A 21,371-nucleotide genomic window follows, 5' to 3' on the forward strand; every position below is an offset into this window, starting at 1 on the left:
CGGTTTGTCATAGGCAAAACGACCATTCAAACATCCAAGTGGCTCCAGGTACCCTAGTAGCAGTAGGCATGTTTTATCATTTTTATGCCATAGCAATTTATCTTGGAGTGTTATACTCCAGTATTGATCTTGGCCTATCAAAATTTCATTTGGGTCAGTGGCCCCCAAGAGACATGTTGAAGTCGACTGAGATTGATGTCACATCCCTCTCTTTTTAAGCAGTTGAGCTTATCTGTCAGATTGCAGATAGCTCCAATCTTGCTTTTCTTTCTGGAGTGGATATATACATTCACTATAACAATGGTAGTAGGAGAACCTACAGACGATTTGGGGCCAGTTCCACAAGTTGTAAACCCTCGGTATTGCCCTTAAGTTCTTTGCTTTCCATTTTGTTAGTATTGATCGATGGATTGGGAGACTCCCTTTCGGGTGCCCATGTTTTAGAGCTTTTGTTGCCGGTGTAGAGAAACTGGAGAAGCCCTCCAGGGGGACAGACTCCAGCACTAAGGACTCCTGTTAACACAACATAGAAGGCGCATATTTACCACTTAATCTGTGGATCCTCCAGTTTACTAGCGATCCCATTGATGTTCCAAGAGCATACATGCAGTAAGTTGCCTGCCTGCATGCTTTTGTTTGCTCCTTGCCATCGCAGCTTTCTGGTCATGTTTAGTGTACCTGCTAGCCAGTCCGATTCAAAACTCGTGAGTTGAGTGGAGGTCAGAGTGGACTCTTCTTGTCTGATCAGGCCAGGGCTTCCTCGTTTTTGCGTAATTTAAGTGGGTGCAGATATCATGTACTTTTTGGGACATATATTGAGATATCACAGCTCTTTTAGGTGTTTGCCTCCTTTAGCACCTTCTGAGCCAGTTTAGTTGAATCCCAAGTGACTCTAGTGTACTTGCTGTGAGTCCCTGACCCAGAGTTGAGGAACTCAATTGGGAGAATGCAGTCATATCCAGGAGATTTTCAGTTGGGCCATTTCAATGGGGGCTCTGAGTAGAAGAGAAACCTCTAGGGAAGGTGGGCACTATCATGTTGTTTACGTCTGTGGCAGGCTGCTTAAAAGGCTGCTGCTGATACCCAGAGAAGGTAAAGGGTAGTATCCGAGATTTCTAACCTCACTGCAGGGCTACACAGGATTATTTCAAAATTGGGAATTCAAAGAAGGAAGCAAAAACAAATACAACGTGGCCAATATGTCTGTGTAAAGGCATGGAGAAAGAGGGGAAAGACATTTTGATGCATTGGGAATTGCAGACAAGCATGCAATCTTAGTTCTAGCACATGTCTTTGGGCAACCTATTTTCAAAGCGCTAATGACATACACACACACACACACACACACACACAGACACACAGAGAACCAGACACCTAGAATGGGAATGTCATAAACACACACACAGACATTCTTGAATACTTATGAATGTCTGAGTCAAAATACGTTACTGTGGTGAAAGGTGCACATTCAGCATTGGTATTAAATCACAGCAAATAAGAGCAACTGCCAGAGAGACGGTAGCAAGCACGGCATTTAGATGACCGCCAGCATTACCTACCTCAGGAGGCCGGACATAGACCTTCAGCCTGCTGGGGGCAAGCCCATTTCCAAGCGGCTTTTGTGACGATAAGTGCAGGTTGTTTTGGGTAGGGGTGCTTGAGAGTTGCCCTCGACCTGGGATAAAGGTCACTTCTGTGCTGTTTTCGTGCCTGCGAAAGACAGACACCAAGGGAATTACCAGCAGATAAAGACTTGCATTAATTATTAAACAGAGGACACAGGTAGGGGACCAAAATACCAGTCTCAAAATGGCAGTTTTGAGGAATCCATCTTAAGCGACCAGGTTGAAGGGGCTAGTCCAAAAAGGATGCTCATAAGCATGGACGTCAATTCACCAAAATGCCAGGGGTAGAGGAAGTGACATCACACGCCATTTAATATTTACTTTCACCGACACACAAGCTTACACAAACACACAATCACTCATACACACACTTTTACATAAGCACACTCTCAACCACAAGCACACACATTTAAAAGTGTTTTTACTTACCTAGGCTACCAAGGAGGGTCAAATAATATATTATTCACTATTAGTGTAATACAAAAACTGATTGAAAACAAGTAAGTGGAGTCATAGGGAACATCCATAAGGACGAGCTCACCCTGTCTTCCTAGCATTAATTTTGCGACCTCTGAGCTGACCCCTGGCTAATAAGGCACGTTCAGAGGGGCCCAAGCCTCCGGTAACAGGGGGGTAGTCTTATATTTTACATAAATGAATTGTAATGAAAAATAAGCAATTTTGGGTGCCTGACTACATTTTGCTGATCAAGTGGGAGAAGTATGATAGGTTTATAGACCATTGCCACGACATCGTTAGTCTTAAGGGGAGAGAAGTAAAGCGCTAACTTAAATGGGCATTTTAAAGTGACATTCTTTCCTAATTGTTTTCTAGGAATATAGAAAATAGACGTTTTATTCACCTTTTTTTAAATTCAATTAAAAAAACGTCATTCTGTTGGGAAACAACCATACAAGCCTACAAAAGATAAGTACAATAAGAACAAAACAAAAGTTAAACATGCTAAAATAAAATAAAAATAAAAAATGAACCCTACAATCCTGCCAATTACAGACTAAAAACGAGAACCCCAAAGCAGAACAATAAAATCAATTTGTTAAAAGGGCATTGTACCCCGTGAATGTACAGCTGCATGAAGAAATGAGCCTACACATAGATGAGTCTACTCATCCAGCAACTGTTGGAGGAAGCAATAAGCTAAAATACAGTGCCTAAAATGTCTTGATTTCATAAGATGGAGTAGAAATGTTTTGGTATACCATTTATAAAGGTTGCAGAAAAATAAAAAAATGCAACATAGATTTCTTAGAGTTCCTATTTAAAGGTTAGACTCTTGCTTCAAGGTTATGCTGAAAGCCAAGGGGAAAACACAATAAGAATGTAATTGTCCATCTTAAAATGAAATAGTAAAAGGCGCTCCCAACTCCCACTGGAATCCCACAGATAACTTAGGGGGCTTTTCAACTAGCTAAGACTCAAATACATTGCTACTGTGGGCTTCAGGGATTCATCCTTTAGTCTGTCTTATTAAAACTGTGTTAATAATAATGACAGCGCATGTATTTTTGTACCACATTTGGTGGTATCAGTAAAGGCATAGCTCAAGCTGATACCTTCCAATGATCTTTTCACATGCTCTAACCGTATAATCAATAAGCCCTTGTCGCAAGCGAGACAATCTGTAATAATATCCTTTGTTAGTGCTGCTTCCTCTGCCTGCCAGATAGACTGCCACAACGGGGAGGGTGCAATACAGATTTAGTTGTTCAAATAATTAAGGCCCAGCTCTTTATGTCAGATATAATGATGGGACGCTATTGAGGCACCCAACATTTTACAACAAAATCAATTCTCTTCCCTTTGCTGGACAGGGTAATCAAATACCCATCCCATATAAGGCAATCAAAACATATTGAGCAGCAATATATTTGTAGAATGGGTGGGCACCAGTGCCCTTCTACCTTTTTGATGTGGGATGCTAAACAAGGAACCCATTTACCTAGCTACCTTTGCCCTAGATTGGGAAGTATGAGGTGCCCAGGAACCTCCGGAGATTAATGTTAGGCAAGGTAGGTAAAATAACTCACATTTGTTAACGGGTTAGAGCCAACTCTGATACTAGCGATTTGGGAGTGCTTAGGTCCACGGGTCATGAGAAGATTTTGCAAAATGTGTCTGTAAATCTAGATTGGCCATAAAGTGATCAAACAAGTGAACTAGCTGGTGTAGGGCATTCAGAATGCGTGCCATTAAAATAGCATCATCTGAATAAAGTAATACTGGCAGAGGGACACACTCGATCATAAGAGTATCTGGTGAGGTCATGGTCAAATGTGCACAGGGGCTGTTAATATATACAACGAAAAGCAACGGGCGAGTACGCAACATTGGCGGACTCAGCATCCAATGCCAAACTCATCCTACATTATTCTCCTTTTTGTTGAGTTTTTTTCTTTCTGTAGCTATGATTTCTGTAAAATGTATGGTTGCCCTTTAATATTACATTCACTTTCTGGAGCTGGATACAACAAATGTTACTTTCTTTTGGGGCCCAACGATTTACAGAGATGTCACTATTTACAGTATGATATCGCAGGTGATGAGGATTTTTAGGCAAATGAGTGGCATATTTGTACATAAAGCGTAGAGATGATTTTGTATTATTCTGCTGCACAAAAAAACGATTTACAAACAACAAACATTTATAATTCTTTAATAGAACAACTTTACATGTAAACTATGTTCATGATATGGCTACATGAGGCCTGTTTGGTAGAAAGATGTTAGATTTATATTCCCAGTTAAAGATGAAAAATGGGGAATGTTTTAGGGTGCAAAGAAAGGCCATTTTGTGTGACAGATATGAGTGGTTTTAGGGTGCTAGAGGCACCCAACAAACTGGAAGCGAATTAGGATCAAATGCAGGGCTCAGAAAAATCACTCAACCACTCGCTGTGGTGAGTGTTATTTTATGAGGTCGAGCTATTTTTATATCCTACTCCCCCCTTCTGGCGAGTGGACAAAGAACAGGTGTTCTGTTCAGTCAGAAAATGAATTAGCAATTAAGATGCCTTTAGATCTTATTCTTATCACATTTGCTCTGTGTTCAGAGACAGAGGTCAAAACTCAGTTTGTCTTCATGCAATGCAAATACTTTTCCTTGTGACTGCAGAGTTCCAGGATTTTGTAAATTGAACTGTCGGACCTATGTGAAATGAAAGGCTGTTGGCATCGGGTTTTTCCTAACACACAACATTTATATAGCTAAGCCAACTTTACAAACATTTCAAAATATATTTCAGTAGCTGTAAAAGAGCATTTTTTGTACTTCTGTGTGATGGTGAAAAAAATATTTAAATAGCATGAAAAAAAAGTCAAAACACTTTACTTGGTGAGTTAAAAATGATAAGTGTTTTCTGCAACTCAATGTTCACAGATTGTTAATACACCATACAGTTTTATTAATAAAGCTGCAAGTTAGTGGGAAGGTTTTTGTACACTTCTTGGAAATTTACACAATTTGAGCCCTGTTTCCGAGTCAAGCTACTCGACCTGCAAGTCTAGTAATATTTCTACGTTTTTTTCAGGCCTGATATGGTAACTATATCTGTTCACTCGGGGCGTCATCAAAAAGGTATACTCTTTAAAATGAGAAAGAATGCTTTGTGTCATCATTCACTAGATATCCACTGAGCAGACTGTTAAACACGAAACAAATGTGCAAAACAGCTTGGTCACAGAGTGAAGACTGTCATACAGAGACAATGCTTTGGTTTGGGGACCCAAGCTTTGCAGTAATTCCAATAGGATTGCTAAATCCGTTTGCAAGCACCCTTATTATTACATGATTCGTTCATTTACTGTAGATCTGGTACATTTCACCTGGAGATTAGGTAAAATGTCAAGGGAAAATGGGAACTTTACAGGAAAACCCTTCCTCTCATTACGCATCCTCCTGGTAATTATCAGGGAAACGGTTCCCCCTTTTACCAATCTCCCTGGTAATTTCCCTGTTCTAAAGGAACTCAGTGTCCAGCTTGTAATCTCATCAACACTGTCCCCTTTCTGGAGTCAGGTATGTAGATATGAATAGTGCAGCAGCTGCATGGCACTGCGACGCAAGCCACTAAGGGGCCCACTCCACCCTAATTAGTGACTATTTTTCACACTAAACTAGGAGGCCCAATGTCTGTGCTTGCATTAGTTCCCATGGTACCCTTGCTACCCTATTGCCCAGAGTTACTGGCGGTTCTGTAACGTAGCTGGAATGCAGGGTGGCAGTTTTTTTAACTGGGAGAAATCATGAGCACTCCTAATGAGGTTCCAAGCCTCTACCATCAGAGGGCAGATGAGGGAGCAGCTGCTCATGTCAGAGAAATTGAACTTTGTTTACCTTTTAGTCCAGCAGTAAACTCGAAGTGGAAATGTCAAATACGCACCCTGTAACTGAACATCCAGAGGAAAAAAAATGGAAATCCAGAGGAAATCAGTCATCTTTGGAAAACATTGAGGTTGTGTTTTACCACGTAGCAATACATCTTCAGCACTAGCCAAGTAATGTAATGTAAGGTGGATTTGTAGAGAGCTGCTTGTCACCCATGAGGGTACCCAGGCATATAAATAATGGCATCCTGGGAAAGCACACAGCATGCCAGGGCCCAGGGGGGTGGGGGGCGTGTTACTGTAGTTGAAACTTGAAACGTTTTACCTTAACATGTCAGACACTAGCCTTCAACTAGCCGAACCTCATTCAGGTGATCCTACCATTATGTAGACACAGTTCCCCTCCTGCTTTTCAAACACAACCTTAGTACACAGGGACAGGGGCGGAACTAGATTCGAACTTCGGGGTGGGTGGGCTAGTACTTCAAGCGGCAATGGTGGGACTATCACTCCATGCAATGCAGGCAGAGCATTCTCAAAGCCAGTATAACAGCATACAATGGCAATATATCTGCTTTTAACATGCTAACACATACACACAACATTCATGCATAGGCACATTAAAGTCCGATCTATTGACTTTGGCAAAAAGTTCCACTCAGGCACCAAGTATTCTTGGAGCTTTGAGAGTATCCACCAAACCTGCAAGTATCTGATGTCTGCAAGATGTTTCGTACTAAGTGAATCTTGTGTCTGTGGGTACCTCTGACACACAGAAAAGAAAGCCTTATTGTAAAGGTGTCTTTTCTTACTAAAAGCAACATAAGACACATAATAAACAACTGCTTCAGGGAACAAGAAAACATGTATGGGGGAATATCTCAATAAAAACAAGAAAGTGCTCCTGCAGACATCAAGAAGTAGACTTCAAAGAAACCCATTAAAGGTGTGGCACGTACTGGGATGAAGAAAATTATCTAGGGCTTCTATGTGAATTGCACAAAATGAGAGGGGTTCAGAAAGAGCTCAGAAGGAATGGACGCTCACAGAGCAGAATAAGTGGGATAGCTTCACAATGTAAAAACATGTATTTGTTTATTTTGTTATAGCCCAGACTTAGCTGGGGAGGAATAAAGTGTTGTTTATTATGGGTAGTGATGGAGACAAAGCAAGACTGCATACATCGAGTGGGTGCCTAAATCTTTGAATTACACAGTGATAGACATAAATTTACACCATCTTTACATTGTAGGTGATTTGCTCAGAACTGCACAGTTTTCAGTGTAGTTCAAAACTGGATTCAAAGCTAAGTTCCAGGGTTGACTTAGTCACTACCCCACATCTTCCTTAGAGGTATAATAAAACATTTTTAAAATGTAGAGTTGAAAATGGTCCAAACATTCACCTTCATCAATCCTTGTGAACAGACGTTCTTTAGATATTTTCCCATAGACATTATGCTGTGTTCCCCATGCTGTCTAGTGAGTAGACTGAATGCAAATTATTGTGTTATGTAAATATTACCCAGGGTACCACCTTAATTTCATTGTCTGTCATTTAAGGTTCAGGTTCGTCCATGTACACTATGGGTTAAAGTGTAACATGAGAAGTAACATAAATGTTTACATATTTCTCAATTGTGTAATGATTTATTAGTTGTGATATATCTCCAGTGTACCCGTCAGGGTGGACAGAGATCATGGTCCAGGTAAAGAGTGTGATTGTTTTCTACTGTGGTATTACTGCAGTATTTGATATCTTTAAAATAGCATGCAAAGGGTTAATTAATCTTTTTTTCAGTCTTTGACCTTTCAATCCTTTCTTGAATTGGCTATCCGCTATTGTGACAGGAAAGTGCTAATATTGCAAACTACAACTATAAAGCCAGTTTCTGTTTGTGAGTTGCAGGTTAAATATATTAAATATAGAGACACATGTCTAGGCCAAACTTGCACTCAGTCACATTTTCTTTTTGTCCTAATGAAAGAGGGTTGGCTAAAGATATCAACATTTAAATGTGTGCATGCTGCACCAGAAATCCATTATGGTAAATAACGGTGTCAGCAATGTTTAGGAAGGAGCTGAATCTGTGTAAAAATTAAATTATATCTTGTTTAATGAACATCCACAACTCAAGACAATGCTGCAGGATTGGACTGAGAGGTATGAGGATAACCAGATGGATACCTGGGCTCAGACCATGTATGTTGGAAGGTGTGGACATGCTTATGAACCTGCCCTCTCCCTGGGATCCTGTAGCTCCAGCTGGTGGAGAATACCTGCACCACCTGCCAGTGATCAGCTCCTTGTCCTCCACCTGAACAGTGCCTAATGATCTCTTGCAGGATGATGGAAGGAACAGCTAGCGATCTAGGGTAGTGTGTAGACCTTTTGTCTGCTGAGGAAACCATGATTGGAGTCTGAGGCTGCTGAAGGAAATCCTTCCTCCTGTACCCTTGAAGCTGACCTGCTCTCACACCCCTTATGCTTCACACATCCATCCACTCAATTTATGGTTTGTCTGCTGCAGTCAAGGCCATAGAGTTGATAGAAAAAGGACTGACAGCTGGATCACCAGTGGATGACTGCATTGTGCATATGGCCTGAAGAAGCCAGGCACTGGCATGAGTTATATTCATTAACAGCAGTATTCCGAGTGACGGCAGCTAAAACTGACAGTATATGATCGCAGCAGCACTCACTTGCAGTGACAAGAGCATGAGTTGCAGGGCATGGCAGTTGTAAGATCTGCAGGCACTGAAAGCAAGACACAGAGATGGCCGCAAGGCTCAAGGATAAAAAAACTTAGGAGTTGTGGTAACAGCAGGACTCAATGAAACAGCTACAGAAGTGGCAGGATATGTCAGACGTATTTATAACATCCTCTTAAGTAAATTAGTGTGACTGCACAACTACTGCCAGAATGCTACTGCAATCAGTGTGACAGTAGTACTCACACTTTCAGCAATATACCCATTTTAATGTATTTAGCACTTGCTCCAAAGAACTGTGTGTAATCTACATCCTGTGCCGAATATGTTCTGTCAGCAAAAAGAGTTAGCACCACAGCTGCAATGTTATCTGTTTTAAATGGATTTTAAACTTGCACAGATGCTAGATTCAGCGAGCAAGAGAAGCAGGGTTGTTGCTATCAAGGAGGATCTCTTCTGTGAGGAAAGAAAGCTTGCACTGTCGGGCAGATATGCAGTGAAGCTTAAATTGATGCTGCTCAGGACATACCTGTTCTGTAAAAAGGGAAGCTTGCACTTCTGTTTCCTACGCTGCACCTGTTCTCTGAGTAAGCAAAGTTTGCAGTGCAGCTGTCCTATCTATTCCTGTTCTGTGAGACACACACACACATTCTACTGAGGTTCATCTTCTACTTGTTCTTCAGCTTTCACAATTTCTATACTTTTTGTACGTCCTCTGTTTGGCAGCAGCTTGTGCTGCTTCTGCTTCTACTTCTATTGCCACGTGCCCAGCACCTATTCTTTGTGCTAATGATGCTGCTAATCTCATGATGCGCTGTGGTATGTTTTATTGATCATTTTATTAATGTAGCTTTACAGAGGCCAACAAAATTGCTTTTTCAATATGTATTTTTATAGATGATCTTAATAAAAGACTTAGCTCGCCAAAATATGCAAAAGGTTAATGCTTGATGTCCCATGTGAAACAGTTTCAAAAGTGATTATACCACCTTCTGCAATTGTAAAACATGGATGTCAAGTGTCTCTTATGTGTGGAACCTCTTCGTCCCTGTCCAGTGCTCAGTTAGTAAAATAAATGAGAAAAAAACGTAAGTGTTGTTATCCAAAATGTTTCTTTGTAACTGCAACATCTACAACCAGCAGTGGCATCGCCCACTCATAAGGTGACAGTCAGACGTCTGGTGAATAAGAGAGCGAAGGTAATAGGTGAAATGTGCAGTAAAGTTTGCCCTAGCATCAGTGCTAGCTACTTGGTCACATGTTATTCAGTCTGCTATCTCCCATTTCACACACTTTCTCTCCTCTTTCCCATGTTAGTCACATTCTCTTGTCATTTCCTTTTCCTATTTCATCCCTCTGTATCTATTCACACTTTCTCTCTTTTTCTGTCACTATTCTCTATCTTGTCTTTCTCGAAAATGTCTTGCCTCAGTTCCTCCTCTCTCACTCTCATCCTTCCTTCCACCTTTTCCTTCTGACTCCCTATCAGACAGTCCATGTCAAAGATTAACCTGGGTGAGATGCCTGTGGTACTCCCACAGATTAGAAGCTGGTCACTGGTATCTCAGTCCCCACAGAAGTTCAGATTTTACACTGTAGTAATGAATGCTAAAAGATATGAACTCTGCCTGTGAACTGGCTCTACACAATGTATGAACCAACATGACGTATGCTGTGCAGGAGCTGAACTCGATGTATACTAGGACTCTGCTCTGGTTCAGTGCAAGAATTAAATTGTCTAAATAAATTCAACAGAATATGTGTAGGAGCTGAGCTCCATCTGTGAATAAACTCTGCTCTGCTTCTGCAGGGGTTCAAAACTAAGGGCCTGATTACGTCCTTGGCTGATGAGATAATCCGTCACAAACATGACGAATATCCCACCCACAATATTACAAGTTCCATCATATCCTACAGAACCTGTAAAACGGCAGGCGCAATATTGGTAAGTTTGTGACAGTATCCCATCCGCCAAGGTCATAATCAGGCCCCAGGTGTGCAGGGACTCAGCTGTGGTGTTACGACCAGGGATGCTGACTTTGCAACTGGGGAACTAGGTTTGAATCTTTGCGTCAGCTTAACATCCTGTGATCCTCGGCTAATAACTTAATTTCTTCACTCCTAAAATGTTAATGTGACCATGCATAATGCAACTGATGCTCATGCAAACTGCACCATTTCCTTAAGGCCAAGTTTGGGATATATAAAACTGCAAGAAAAAGATCAAAAACTCAATCTGCAAATACGATCTACTCTACAAGAGGATGGGATCTATTTATGAAAGAGCCCCACTCTAGCTGCACGTGCAGGAGTTTATTTTATCTGGACAGAAACCCATTTATGTCTTGTAGGTATTCAAACACATCTCTAAAAGTGCACCCAAATTCAGTTTTGGGTTCCCTTTACCTAAACAAGCAAGCACTGAAATGTGGCTCTAGATCTTTTGCAGTCTTGGCCCTTTGATTGTTATGTTGCAGAGCAACATTCTACATACACTATACTTTGACGTAGGTTACCTTGTCAATTACTAAATTGGGGCCCTAGTGGAAATCTGGGGGACAAATCACATTTCTAAGGGGATGGTGCTTGAACGACCATGCCAGGGGTAACCATGATTTTGAGAAATTTCAGACAGAAAATGTTATTTATGAGTCTTTGGGAAAATAAATACGGCCCAAGAATGTTTAATTTTTTTAACAAAGTTTGGTTATCTCAGGGTACTTCATTACTTTGATGGGGTAGGGGAGGCGATTGGATAAGTATATTCACCCAGATGTCATTCCCATTCAAACTTTGTGAGTCCCTCTCCTATGTAAAATGTGAACTCTTGTCTCTGAAACTAAGCTTGAGCTTTAAAATCCTCTTGTCAGGTAGACATTCAAAAGAGAGGTGTCATTTTTACTGTGTCTCAGAAGAAGGTGCATTGACGTACAAAAATACAGTTGCCTGTTTCAAGGTGGCATAGGATAGTAGAAGGCTGGGGCAGTGCCAACTGACTGCAAAAGTGGGTCAGCTTGAGAGACAGCAAGGCCAAGAAGTTTTGCACCCAAGATGTTTCAATTGAGTCTTTGAAATGTCTGTATTGGATTTGGAGCTGGGGACACTTTTCACCATGTTTTCCAACCACTAACTACCACTTGCAGAGATGGTAAGGAGGCCCAATAGGTAAATCACACAAGGACAGAGGGGCCCGGGACACATCATGCTGCTGTGGCAGAAAGCTTTGGTGGGTGCAGTGCCAGGTGCTGTCCATGCACAGTGACATGGTGATCCTCACTGTCATTCTACTACATGTTCCGCTACCAGATTCCCAGGACAAGAGGCACAAACAGTGTTTTGTGAGGTGGACTGTGAGGTCAGCATCCAGCAGACCAAGACAAGGCACAGTGGAATATTATGCCCCACGTGTGTCCCTACTGTGGTGCACATGTCCTCCCTTACCCAAATTGAGCTACATAGCAATCATGAGGTAGAGGAGCTCAGTGATGAGCGGCTCTCCTCTACTGCCCGTATGCAGACTATTAGAGTAAAATGCATGACTATTAATGTAACTATGTGACATGACATTTTTGTCGTCACCACCCTAATGCAAATACGGCCTGATAAGCACGGCTTGCCTTCCTTCTGGGAAAGATCAGGAATTAACACAGGCAGCCAGCACCATGGCATATGTATACCTGCATTGGTGCTAGCCAGTCACAAGTGTTCCATCACTAGGAGACAGCTGTAATGCACCATATCTTTGTAAATGTGGAGCATTTCTGCTCCATCTCTTTCACGCAGTTTAGCACAGCAAGGTGGCTTGCTGCTTTTCATGAATTAATAGTAAATCTGCCCCTTAGTTTTTAGCCAGTATTGGAATTTGCAAAATGCTGTTGGTAAAAATGTCTGGACTACCTGATGGACACTAAATCACTGCAACACCAACACAATTCTTTTTTTAAATGAAAAGACATTTCTCCCATTTTTTTCATTCAAACAGCGCTTGCTACCCCTTATCATAGGTAGCAAGTACTATATAAATGCAATTCCTTACAATATAATTTGTGATTTGTGCCTTTTTTGCTTTGGATGGACTAAGGCTAACAGTTGGCCTGGGAAGACCGCAGATATCGCCATTCAATTGCAGATTAGCCACCGCAGTTAGTGGGCAATCTTTTTCCCAACTTTAAAACAACAAGGAATGGTAAACCACATGGCCCACCGTGGGGGTCTGTGAATTAGCATGTTTAGAATCACCAGTGACCTCCACCCCTTCTTTGAAAACACTTTCCAGCAGCAGGAGAAGATGAATGTGTCTTTTTCTTGGACACCCACTTCCCAAACAGTGCTCCTTCTGCCCAGGCACTCTCTGAGACAAGCACCAACAACGCTGCAGTCCGGACTCCGGCACTAGACGAGTGAGGGTTTAAACCCTTATAGCCCAATGGGCATCGCATGCCTGTGCAGGGATAACAAAATATGTAACATTGTAAAGCGCATGCCATTACCAACGCAGCATATGAGTCGTGACATCACTATCTACAGTCCACAAGGACGTGTTCAGAATGGCTAAGGTTGTCATGGCGATGAGCATCCATTTTGTGCAACTACACCCTTCTCCACTGCCCTACTCAAAGTCCCTTCATGGTTACACTTCCTTACCGGAACTGGTTCTTTGTCAGGACTCCTTTGGCCTCCTCATTGGTGCTGCCCACCCGAGAGTCCCGGTTGATGGCAATAAGCTGGTCCTCAGGGTGCAGTTGTCCATCCTAGAGTATATTAGAAACAAATATTGGTAAATGCAATAGGTTTCGCCTATGTAATTGATAATAATAACTAATAATATAAGATGTCACAGATTAGGTTTTTTGCTTATTAGCCCCAAGGTTGTTTCAAAGTAATTTACATTTACATTTTGTAATTGATTTGGGATTTATGTAACCATTTCCAGAGTTAAAATAAATAGGTAGAAACCATAATTAAATGAAAGCTTTCAGAAATAATGGCCAGTGTTCCTAAAACGAAGCAAAAGGCTGTGCCCCGTTCTGCAAAATAATTCAGCGTTTTCATTCCAGCGCCACTAGGCAGCATCGCAATGCAGCACTAGGCAATGGTGGGCAGCAGGCTTACCTCATGTGCTGCTTGTTATTCACTACGGACCGTGGCTCTTGCTCAGTGCTGATGTAAATTAAATCTCTCAAAGCAAAAATTATGATCTTTGACTCGTATGCTCTGCTCTGTCGCAAGCTGTCATATGCCAGGCCAGGAACGATAAGGTTTGAAATGAACAGATGTGGTACTTGCAGTTAAACTCTCAACTGCTGACCCTACATGAAACTGTTATAATTCCGGCTCAGTACTTTATGAAATTATATGTTCCTGGGTCAAATTCTCCATGCGCCTCAATTATTTTAGCTGACAAAATTTAGGCCCATATTTATACTTTTTTCGCGCTGCATTTGCGTCATTTTTTTACGCAAAAGTAGCGCAAACTTACAAAATACAGGCCCATTTTTATACTTTTTGATGCAAACCAGCACCGGCGCTGGTTTGCGTGAAAAAATTTACCGCCGCGTAACGCCATTCGTACGTGCCATATAGGCGCCTCATTTAAGGATTGACATTATCCGGCGCTGCAGGAAAATGGGGGCTGTGCGTCAAAAAATGGTGCAGGTCAGGTTTGAGTAAAAAATCATGGCTCAAACTGGACTTGCGACATTGTTTGATGCACAACCCCCACTGAAATAACTCCTGTCCAAGCAAAGACAGGAGTCATGCCCCCTTGCCCAATGGCCATGGCCAGGGGACTTCTGTCCCCTGGGCATGGCCATTGGGCACAGTGGCATGTAGGGGGACCCAAATTAGGCCCCCTATGCCACTTTAAAAAAAAAAATAATAATACTTACCTCAACTTACCTGTACTTACCTGGGATGGGTCCCCCCATCCATGGGTGTCCTCCTGGGGTGGGCGAGGGTGGCAGGGGGTGTCCCTGAGGGCAGGGCATGTCACCTCTGGACCGAGACCATGGAAGTGAGCCCACAGGTCCCTTAACGCCTGCCCTCACCCAGGCGTTAAAAAATGTTGCACATCAGGCTGTGCGCCATTTTTTAAGGCCCGCTCCCTCCTGTGCGTCAAAATGACGCTGGAGTAAAAATAAGGCGCACGGGACTTAAAGTCATTTTTTGGGCGGGAACGCCTATCTTGCATGTCATTAACACAAGGCCGTTTCCCGCATCCAAAAAATGACACACACAGAGGTTTTTTGACATCCGCGGGGTCGGGCGTCATAGTTTAATTATGGGTCAAGATTTGCGCCGAATGTACGCAAGCAAAGTATAAATATGACCCACAATTGTATTTTGCGTCAAAAAGCGGCGCAAATGCGGCACTAAAAAAGTGTAAATATGGGCCTTAGTGTCTGTATTAGATGCGTGTTGCCTGAACTAGATCATGTGCACTCGGGGCAACAATTTGTTTTCTGTTTGAGGGTTTTGTAGAGCACTGTAAACCACTTTTCAGTAGGACACCGGCGCTTTGGGCCTCCTAGGGGTGTGCTAGCTTGGTCACCACTGTACGATTTTGTTTTCCTGAAGGCAATAAATATTGCAAACACTCTATTCAAACATCCACTGACATGACCTCGGAAGTATGAAAAGCTGAGTTAAGAGGGATTCAGACTTGTGGCCTGCAGACTGAACCCAAAGCTCAGCCATGAGTGCGGAACTCACTGAGCTACCTTAACGGTTTACTCACTCTAACCTTTTTTTTTAATTATTATTTTTATTATTTTTTACATCAGTACACAATAGGATACATTGTCACTTTCAGAGAATAAAACGAAAAGAAAATATAAAAAAAAGAATCAATCAGGCTTAGCCAAGAAATAATTTCCCCAGATTAGAGAGAACTTTTTGACATTGCCTATTCTCCTAGCATATCTCATCTCCTGAAGTCTAACTTGAATCATTTTATTGTACCATCCTTGACTAGTAGGAGATAATTCAGACCGCCAGTTTCTCAGCAACAGTGACCTAGCCACCGCCGTGGCTATAAATACGAGCTTCTCCAGCCGAGGGGAGAGCCTTGCCTCGGGATCATAGCCCAGACTCAGCAGGCGAATACTCGGAGATATGGGTACCAACACAATGGATGTTAACGTTGCAAAGACCTCTTCCGAGTATCTCTGTATACATTTACATGTCGCTATCGTATGTATCCAGCCAGCTGCCCCTATTTCCTTGCACCGAAAACACATATTTGGGTGGCCGATCCCCATACGGGATAGGGCTTGCGGGGTTCGATACAGCAGCCATTTGCTAAAAAATATCATTCTGTGCCAATTAGCCCCTTGTAGCGCAGAGACATTTAGGCGGTTAATAGTCTCCCAGTATTCACTTGAGAGCATCATGCCCTCCTGACTAACCCATTTCTTCTGAGCTCTTATCCCCAAATCCACTTTAAACCTTTCTGCCAAGAGCCTTCTCCATGCCCCTGCATTCCCTACCCGCAAAGGAGTAACTAATTCTGATACCAGTGATTGGGTATTATTGATAGAATTAGTATCTAAGTCTTTAAAAACTCTCAGCAATATATTGTAGGATCTGACCAGCAAAAGATCATTATTAACTGTAATCATGATTTTCCATGGGGCTTCCCAGTTACCCTCAACCCAGAAATCTCCAATTTTACTATATCCAGCGCGCTCCCACCTTTTCACCGTGATTTCGTTAAGCTGTGTCTCTGAACCTAAAGAAATCTGTGAGAGTGGGGTGTGAAAATGTACAGAGGGAATTGAATATTTTCTAGCGAAATCCACTCTTCTCTTAAGAAACCATTTAAGAATTTTATAATAAACTTTTTTAGGCGATTTGGTCAAAAGGGCTGGGTTCCGAATATTATGCTCTTGGCATATTAGTACCCGAAAATCAATAAAAAACTTGGAGCCCACGGAGTATTCTAACTTAAAGCTAGCATAATAGTGTGCAAAGAAAGCATAATAATAATCTTTGAAATTGGGTAAGGCCAGTCCCCCCTTCTCCTTATCGGCATACAGTATGCTCAAAGCGGCTCGAGCTTTTTGGTTCTGCCAAATAAAGGAGCGAAATAGGGATTCCAGTTTTTTTTTAAAGGGTTGCGTTAAAACACAAGGAATGGCTGCAAACAAGAAATTAAAAAGTGGTAAAATTGACATTTTAATTAATGTGATGCGGCCTAATATCGAGAGAGGAAGAGGCATCCAACGAGTGAGCAAAGTCTGAGTTTTCTGAAGTAAAGGAGCGAAATTCAGTTCATAAAGATCACTTATATTGGCCGAATAGAAAACCCCCAAGTATCTCTTTGGGTTGAGGTTTACACATCCTCTTAATTCAGGAAGAAGACAATTAGGAGTAGTGCCACAAAGAATGATGTCGGTCTTGGTCCTATTAATCTTATAGCCACCGATTTGCTGACATTCATTAAATATATTAAAGGTCGCTTCCTGAGAGGAGTATTTTGTGTCCAAAAACAAAATAATAACATCTGCATAAAGTTGAATTTTTCCCATTGATTTTAGCGGTGCCTGAACCTGAGTATTCTGTCTAATTTTGATGGCAAGTGGTTCAATAAAAAGGGCAAATAAAATAGGGGATAGTGGGCACCCTGCGTTGTATTTGAAGCAGTCCCACAGACCTTGAGTTTATAATAATATTAGCCTCAGCATTTGAGTATAGCCTTTGAATTAAAGAGATCACTTGAGTGGGTACCTTGTAGCTGGATAAAATTAAATAAAGCGTGTCCCAGACTACCAAATCAAAGGCTTTCTCTGCGTCCAGCAGAAGAATAATGGCAGGGATTTTATTAGTCGTGAAATAATCAAGAGCCTCTGCTAAATAGTGTGTGTTTGTAGCCAGTTGTCGACCAGCCACAAAACCATTTTGATCGGGATGCACCAGTTTATTAATTACCCCATTAAGCCTATTAGCCAATAGTTTTGTCATAATTTTATAGTCTGTGTTTAACAATGAAATTGGACGGTAAGCATTTGGATCCTCCCTATCTTTATTTTTCTTAGGGAAGCTAACCACATTCCCTGTGTGCCAAGTTCTGGGGATTTCCTCGCCTTGTAATATACCATTTAGGAGGGCTAGGAGCTCCTCAGCAAATAAATTTATGAAAGTCTTATAGAACTCAGCCGGAAAGCCATCCGGGCCACAGGTTTTCCCTGTGGGGAGATCCTTGACTACGTCTAGAAGTTCCGGCTTTGTAAATGGTTGAGACAATCCCCTACGGTCCTCCTCTGAAAGAGAGGGAATATTAAGGCCCGACAGGAATATCTCGGTGGTGCTGGAATCTATAACTGAAACGTCACTATAGATTTGTTTATAGTGCTCCAGCATGATTTGATCAAGGTCCCGAGGCTCAGTGCACCTGGTCCAGTAATCAGGCATCTTAAGGCGTGTATAACATTGCCAGCGATACGATCTCTAGCTTGCCATGCCAATAATTTTCCAGTAAAATTGCTTTCTTCATAACTTTTCTGTTTATAAGATCCATATTCTATATCAACTTTTTTTTTTAAAATCCCCGTAGCGCTTTCTTGGCAGCTTCGAACGCCTTTCTATTAATATCCAAAGGGGCCTTCAAATGAGAGATTAAACACCTGTGAACTACATCTTCCAGTGCCACAGGTTGTTGTTTCAGAGCCCGTCTATCAGCTACCTCTTTAACGATCACCCAGCCCCTGAAGTAAGCCTTAAATGCATCCCAGACTATTGCTGGGGTTGACGACCACTGGTTGCGTTGAAAAAATTCCCTTATTTCAGCTTGTGAAGTTTGTATCCACCCTTCTTCTGTCAAAAGGCGGAGATTGAAAATCCACCTTTTAATCTGCGGTGGTTTAATTGTAGAGTGGAATGAAATTTCCAGCAGCAGAAGGGCATGATCTGAAAGACCAGAATGCAGGACGTATTGAGATCGACAACACAGAGTTTCAGAGATCAAAAAGAAATCTATACGCGAGGAGCTTTTAAATCGAGAAGAGATACAGGTATATTCCTTTACGTCGGGGGTGTTTATCCTCCAAGGATCACATAATGCCAGCACCTTAACATAATCTCTAAACATCTTGGCTACTTTAGGTTTATACTGTCTCTTACCTTTTACGGTAGAGTCTAGAGCTGGGTCCTCAAGAAAGTTGAAATCCCCCCCAATAATAATTTTCCCTGTCAACTGGAGAAGGGAGTGAAACAAGTCTATATACGGGGCCGGATCATCCGTCAGAGTGGCATAAAAGCTAACAAAAATGAGTCTCTCCATTGCAATAGTACACTGAACCCAGCACCAACGCCCTTCAGGGTCGGAGAAAAAATCCAGCGGTTGTGCATTCAGGCTTTTAGCTAAAAAAACTGCCACCCCTCTATGAGCCGCTGAGGCTGCCTCAAGAACTTTAAAATCAGCCATTCTTTTAAACATTTGAAAACCTGAAACTTTATGAAATGGAATATGGGTTTCTTGAAGAAATATAACTGAGGGATTAAGATCAATTACCCTCTTTTCGATAGCGGACTTCTTCCTATGATTGCTTAATCCATTAATATTCCAGGATAGGAGTCTTAATGGCAAATACTCACTCACTCTAACCTTGATAGCTGTTCAATAAATGTATGCATTTTCCACACCTAAGTTTAAATCTGCTTCAGAACATCCATGATTTCCCCAAAGAATAAAGGGAATCTGTGTGCGAGACAGCCAAACAGGTTCGGAAAGTAGGGGACGGTGAGGGACAGCGAAAGGTAGAGACAGAGGGCAAGAGACCAATGAAGATGGGGGAAGGACGAGAGAAAGAGAGAGTGGCCAATAGGCTGAGCGAGAGACAAACGCACATTGCTTTCTGTTCCTGAAACAAATCTTTGTTTTTTAATGTCCTTGAATATAAAGGCATAACTTAAAATTCCATTATCTCTAAAAGGAGTAGGTGTACATGGAAACTACAGGCGCTGACAAGCTCTGCTCTTACTTACAAAACCTGCTCTGTGCATTTTCCAGGCAGGAATAACAAGTAAGGCATCCTTGGCAGCTCATGGAACAAGTGTAAAAACTAGTGATAGGGAAAAAAATGGCTGGCGATGCTTTGGAGTGCTTAATGGGAAAGCTTTTTAATTATCTTTTCCAAGGGAGCGCCAGCCATGTAATAAGCTGTTCTTGTAAATTCCCCAGAGAGTGTATCGCAAGGGCTAGAGCTCTGACCTTGAAGCTGGGAACATGGTTCGAGTCTCAGTGTGAGGCTCAACAGCTCCTCTTAAAGTGGTGCTCATGTAAAGCACTACAATACTTCGGGTGAGTTAAATTTCTAAAATAAAAGAACAAACAGTAAGGGGCGTTGGAAAACAAATGCATGCTTGCAGATAACAAAGGAGGTCAGAAAAGCGGAATAAAACGGTACTTGGGCCATGGGACACTGATAAGGGAAACAACAGAAATAGTATGCGACAGCCAATAGAAACAGAGGAAAAGCAAGTGGCAAACAAAGGGATCAATGAAAAGCAAGCGCAGGTGCAAGACCATTTTAAGATTTATATTAAATACACAGCACAAGTGCTGTGCAGGCAAAACCTGAAAAGGACGACAGAACCTAGAAACTGCATTCATTCAGTCACCTGCCCTTCTAGCACACAGAAGCACCACATCAAAGCTACCTCCAAGTACCTCTTTATACAGAAACTCGACCCAGAGAAAACACTTCACAACCCAGATACCACCACCCCCCAAATTGTGCACTGCTGACCCTGGGACTACCCATGCATTGGCAGTGCTTACAGACTCTTAATGTGCTTTCAAAAACAGATCTCTCACACCCTAACTGAAATACAATTAGTCTGTGCATTAGGTGCTTTGGGGTCTATTTGTGTTACAGATCTTCCACAGATTACCGTTTTCTTGAACCCTGGGTGCCTGAGTGAACAATCTGAGCTTGTGTTGGTGTGTTTGGTTTGATTGATAGTCCTTTCACCCAGATCTCAGGCAGTGGCACATTCCACACCACCAAGTTCATATTCTTGTATTGTCGAATGTTAAAAATCTTAACAGACAAAATCAATACAGGGCCACAAGACACAATTAAGATAACATTCTTGGACAATACTATGAAATTGATAATACAAGTTATAACTAGACCATCCGTTCCAGAACCACTAGATGTCATTGCAGCATCCTGCGGGCTCACTGTAGAACGTCACCCCTTCCATTCCCACAGACAGCTAATGCACTTGGTTCTTGTTTTGTACCATTCAATATAATCAGTACAAAACTGCACATCATAGGAAAAAATGCCAGGATGGCCACTAGGTGTCAAAGCTGGATCAGTGTTTGTGCTTCTACCAGATTCTGAATCAGTGTCATGTTTCAATCAATCATAAATTCATAGAGCAAGGCAAATCCCCCGTGGGGGTCTTGAAGCACTGGAGCTGTGTGTGCTGCGTGGAGGCATGATTATTCTCTTCTGAATCACGTTTGTTCCAAGCCTTCGCTGCCGTTTGTGAAGGAGCATCCTCCACTGTTAGCTCAACAGATCTGTGGGCTTGGAAGCAAGCGGATGAGACTGCGTCGACTTGTTTCTTCGTGGCTAGCTTGCTGTCCAGGATGATGCAGAGGTTGTGGGAGTGGTCTGTTGGGGCAGGGGGTGTGCCAAGCCCTGTGGGCCACAATGTGTTGGTTAATGTTGAGGTGTTG

The 21,371-nt window shown here is 42.1% G+C and overlaps 1 protein-coding gene across 1 annotated transcript in view; it reads right to left on the minus strand.

Annotated features, from left to right (window-relative positions):
• Positions 1-316: 316 nt before the first annotated feature.
• The window catches only part of LOC138262426 (partitioning defective 3 homolog), a 1,341,057-nt gene continuing 1,320,002 nt past the window's right edge, over positions 317-21,371 (minus strand). Inside the window, exons 9-11 of the mRNA XM_069212326.1 lie at positions 13,325-13,431; positions 1,556-1,710; positions 317-513 (exon numbers count right to left, since the gene is read on the minus strand). Of these exons, the coding sequence (XP_069068427.1) occupies positions 317-513; positions 1,556-1,710; positions 13,325-13,431 (459 nt within the window). The remainder of the gene's footprint in view (positions 514-1,555; positions 1,711-13,324; positions 13,432-21,371) is intronic.

This window comes from Pleurodeles waltl, chromosome 10 (assembly GCF_031143425.1).
Source record: "Pleurodeles waltl isolate 20211129_DDA chromosome 10, aPleWal1.hap1.20221129, whole genome shotgun sequence".
Classification (NCBI taxonomy): Eukaryota; Metazoa; Chordata; class Amphibia; order Caudata; family Salamandridae; genus Pleurodeles; species Pleurodeles waltl.